The 4,820-nt window shown below is 38.6% G+C and overlaps 1 protein-coding gene across 1 annotated transcript; it reads right to left on the bottom strand.

Annotated features, from left to right (window-relative positions):
• Nucleotides 1-416: 416 nt before the first annotated feature.
• Nucleotides 417-4,520, bottom strand: THFS (10-formyltetrahydrofolate synthetase). The gene is made up of 5 exons (XM_089831686.1): nucleotides 4,315-4,520; nucleotides 4,078-4,227; nucleotides 1,908-3,087; nucleotides 1,313-1,455; nucleotides 417-1,178 (listed from the first exon to the last, which is right to left on the bottom strand). The coding sequence occupies exons 1-5, from the start codon at nucleotides 4,477-4,479 to the stop codon at nucleotides 903-905; spliced, it is 1,914 nt and encodes a 637-aa protein (XP_089687812.1). The 5' UTR covers nucleotides 4,480-4,520; the 3' UTR covers nucleotides 417-902.
• Nucleotides 4,521-4,820: the final 300 nt, after the last annotated feature.

The raw sequence follows: 4,820 nt of genomic DNA on the forward strand, positions 1-4,820 counted from the left end.
CAATGTGTCGTACTCTGAACATTGTAAAGTGTAGGGAATCGTTCTCTTGAGAAACAGATAGTGGAATGCATCTTGTAAGAGGGGATTCCTGCTTATAAAATGAAATATGATATTGAGTAGGCTAGAAATTTATTAGGAGGTATTGAGTTCTATATTTAAAAAATAAACCTTAGAAACAAAGCTCTTGTTCTAGGGTCAATACTACGATATCCGTGACTCATGGGTAACATTAGCAACCAAGTGTTTGCCTTATGGGTCAAGTATTTCATATTTATAATTTAAAAAGCACAGGTTAAGGGAAATTATAAACTCACAAATACTTAAGAAGGCTATATAAAGTAAGCATACCTTCCAGCATTACAAAGAAAATTAGAAAAGGCCAAAGGCCAAAGAACTAGAAAAGCAGAGAAGACAAATACAGAAAACACTAGAATCTATAATCTGAATTACAAAAATCAATCAGTAAATACTATGTAAATTCTGAGTACAAGCAGACCAAAGTGTGCCCATCCAGCAATCTGCAATAGTGTGTCTTGCTGGTGCTGGGATGATGGCCATATCACTCAGTTGTTTGACCACAGCCATTGAATTCAAGCCTATATGAACAGCCACCTTCACAATTGTATATCTATAATGTGATTGTCCAAAGATGTAAAGCTTGTGAATTTCAATTACAACAGTGTCCAGGGAATTGTTCTACTCTTCCCAGATAGATTGAATGATAAATATAGAATATAAAGTTAAACCACATAACTAACCGTCAGTGCCTAGCATTGATGGAATATTCTAATAAATGGCCCTTTATTCAATTCAGCTATTGATCATACCTCCATTCATCTCAGCATTCTAATGAAATAAACTTCGAGTGTCACATACAAAGCCACAATATATTTTACACATCCCTAGGATAGACCTAGGACCCTTCCTGTTGCAGTGTCTACATCTATGTCAAAGAAGCAAGGTCGTGTAGGCAGCCCAGGCATTGTGCTCATAGTTCCTATCAAAGGATAGATGAATCCTGCCCCAACACTAGCTCTTACATCTCTAATTGGTAATGTAAAACCAGAAGGAGCCCCTTTTAAGGAAGCAATATGTGAAAAAGAATACTGTGTCTTTGCCATGCAGATTGGAAGTCCAGAGAACCCTTGCAGGGTGTATGTTTCAATCTGCTTCTCAGCCTTTAATAATGAAATGCAAGTTAGAGTGACAGAAAAACATTTAAAAAGTTTAAACCCCATCAACATCATACAGCACTATTCAGAACTGCTTTCATTGTAAACAAGCTTGTGAATATAGAGATCTAGAACATTACCTGCTCTGAATACTCGACTGCAGCTGCTCCATATGACTTGGCAATCAAATTAATTTTGTCTTTGATACTAATGTTCAGAGGATACAAAAACTGCAAAGATCTATTGTGCTTCTCGCAGGCCCTCTGAACTGAAACACCAAGATCTACCTGAAATAAATTTAAAACAAATATCAGATTAAATGATTAAGCAAATTTAAGAGTAAGCGGGATAGGATCATGGAAGCAGATTTGGTCTACAATTCAAGGGATAAAAACTTCTAAGTAAAAGCTGCAAAAAAAAACCCCTCTGGAGTTATTTTACACATGGGTCTTACTCCATATTATCTATGATAACCGAGGCCCGGTCTTCTCTTTCCTTAACTTGTTTTCATATATGTACTTTAAAACCATACAAGTTTTTTCCTCTTCAGACACCATTTCTAAATCCAATAGAATGAAATGACAGAATGCTCACTTTGGTTCTGCAGTGGTCTCAATGACAGCCTTAAGCTAACTGTAATCTCATTAACTGATTCTAAAATGGCATGCAAATTACTCACATTGGATGGGTACAGTTTAAAAATCAGAAGAAAAAAATTGAGAAACACAATTACACCTACCGCTCCTGCTCCACCGTGTGCATAATGCGTACAAACAACAGCATCAAAGGCACCAGCTTCCATTGCAGCATTTCTTACAGCACTGACCTCAGCCTCTGTGTCAGAGGCAAACATGTTGATAGCAACGACAACATTAACTCCATATGATTTGATGTTTTCCAAGTGCTTGGCTAGATTAACACAACCTGCCTGAACCAATGCTACATTCTCTGTTACATAAGCACGATCTAGTGGCTTTCCTGCAGACACGTCTGGTCCTCCACCATGCATTTTGAGAGCTCTTACTGTGGCCACTAAAACAGCACATTGAGGCTTCAAACCACTGTATCTACACTTTATATTCATGAACTTCTCTGTACCAATATCAGCACCAAACCCTGCTTCTGTCACAACAAATCCTTCTGGACCTACTAGCTTCAGCGCAATCTTGTCGGCCAAAATAGAAGAATTTCCATGAGCAATATTGGCGAAGGGACCAGCATGAACAAGCACTGGTGTGCCCTCAAGTGTTTGCATCAATGTGGGATGAATTGCATCTTTCATAAGAACAGTCAAAGCACCACCAATTCCAAGATCATCAGCAGTAACTGGATCTCCAGCCTTGCTGTTTCCTATCACCATTCGACCAAGCCTCTCTCTCATGTCTGCAAGAGAAGTTGTAAGAGCTAAAACAGCCATGATCTCACTAGCAACAGCAATATCAAAACCTGTTTCCCTTAACATCCCTTTCTCATCTGGACCTTGACCAATTGTAATTTTTCTTAAGAAGCGATCATTAACATCCATGACTCTTCTCCATGTAATATTTTCTGGATCTATGTTAAGTCTAACAAATTTATTCACCTCCTCAGGTGTAAGATCCTTAGGATCATTCTTATTTATACCCAATTTCTCTAGGCGTTTCAGCATGACCTTTGCAAAAGTTTGTTTTCCTTCTTTATTTGGAGGGCATAGTCTATTGAATAGTGCAGTGTCCGATTGGGAGGCCTCATGAAAAATCCGTGTATCGATGGCAGCTGCAAGAAGATTATTTGCAGCTGTGATAGCATGAATATCTCCTGTCAAGTGTAGGTTGAACTCATCCATGGGAATCACTTGACTGTATCCACCTCCTGCAGCTCCTCCTTTTATTCCAAAAGTTGGTCCTTGACTTGGTTGACGAAGGCATGTCACAACCTGCACTTCCAAAAAATGGGTTTTATGTTCAACATACAAAGAGAACAATCAAAAGCATATTTAATAATCCCCAGCCATGACTACACAGGGTCTAAATTGCAACAAATGTATTAGGATCTGGCCTTGCAATTCCATAGATGTGATCTTATGCAAGTTGCATATACAAGGGTATATGAGGCCAGGGTCTACTGCAGTTCTTGCAATTCGGACCTCCTTATTTGACAAACCCCAACAACAAAACTGAACCACCTATTGTATAAATCCCCTAAGAAAGGTTTCTTCAAGTACCAATTCTTCTTAGAATTTGCACTAAAGCATCAACAATCTCCAACGGCCTAAAATAAAGAAATCGGTATTACAAAGTCGTCAATTTGCGAACTACTGAGGAAACCTCTCAACTTTCACAATGCCTATTAACGATTCTCAAAGATCCGAAATATGTCAAAGCACAATAAAAAGCTGGTAAAAAATCATCTGCAAGAGTTTGGATATTCCACTTTCATTATAATAATTGCCAATCCAATTGAAGGGCTATTGTATTTGCAATAAATCCAATGTTTCTTGTTATACAATCACATTAGCTAACCGTAAACTGCAAGAGCTGGTTTTACCCAAATGTACAGTATGGAAATGCTTGTGGGTAGAAACATCCAAGCAGAACTGCGCGTGGGTAAATGGTGCAATGGTATCTCTACAGCCCGTTGGCAATAGACGCAAACTGCTGTTGATATGTTGTTTAAGTTGATCTTGGGGAAAACTGTTTGTGCCTCACTTGGTGGGGTCTTAAGTAAAACCCAAATTGATAAATGAAAAAGGATTAAGCCACAAATTGGCGAAGTAGAGCGTACACCTAGCAATTTAGCCAGAGATGGAACGAGAGTAACTCTGGTGTATGTGGCTCAAGTTTGAATCAGAGTTATTAACACTAAAAATGATTCCATGATGCCGACCAGCAAATAAAGATTAATAAAAGGGGGGAAAGAGAGATACTTTTTTACCCAAATATGCACCTAGTGCCTGACAAAGGCCGACTGTTGTAGTAGACTTCCCTTCTCCTAAAGGAGTTGGGGTAATTCCTCCAACGACCACATAGAATCCATCAGGAGAATCCTGCAACTCCTCTGTGACTGAGACCAGAACCTGGATCCAATCACCTTCATTAGGATCAGCACAACATGTTAAGGCACACCGAGGGATACTACAATACAAATGAGTTAGGAAACCAACCTTGGCCTTGTACTTCCCGTAGAGATCATAGTGATGAGGTTGAAGAGAGAGATGTTGAGCAATGACGGAGATATGGAGGGGCTCAACAGAGTTAGCAATGTCAATATCGGCAGGCACAGGAGTCGAAACCTGCAACTTTCGGGTTGGTGAGGTTGCCATCTGCATTTTGCCTCCTATGCCTCTCGCTTTAGATGCGGATGAGGTCTGAGATCGGGAGGAAGACACCAGCTTCTTCTTTTCTTTTCTTTTCTTTTCTTTTTTTTAACGGTGACAAGGTTAATTATTATTTGTTGTGATTAAATTATTTGATTTATTATTAATTTTGAGTAGGTTTGAATCCAAGACCACCTTAATTAAGTGACTCACAATTTACCATTGTGTTGTAGGCTCTTGCATGAACACTAGCTATTATTGACTTAGTTAATATTTAAATAAAATAAATAAGATTCTTGGGTTGAAGTTATGTATGAATGATTGGAAAATAAATATTAATCAACTATTTTTTG

Source organism: Cupressus sempervirens, chromosome 5, assembly GCF_028749045.1.
Source record: "Cupressus sempervirens isolate cs-2001-9-10 chromosome 5, ASM2874904v1, whole genome shotgun sequence".
In the NCBI taxonomy this organism is placed as follows: domain Eukaryota; kingdom Viridiplantae; phylum Streptophyta; class Pinopsida; order Cupressales; family Cupressaceae; genus Cupressus; species Cupressus sempervirens.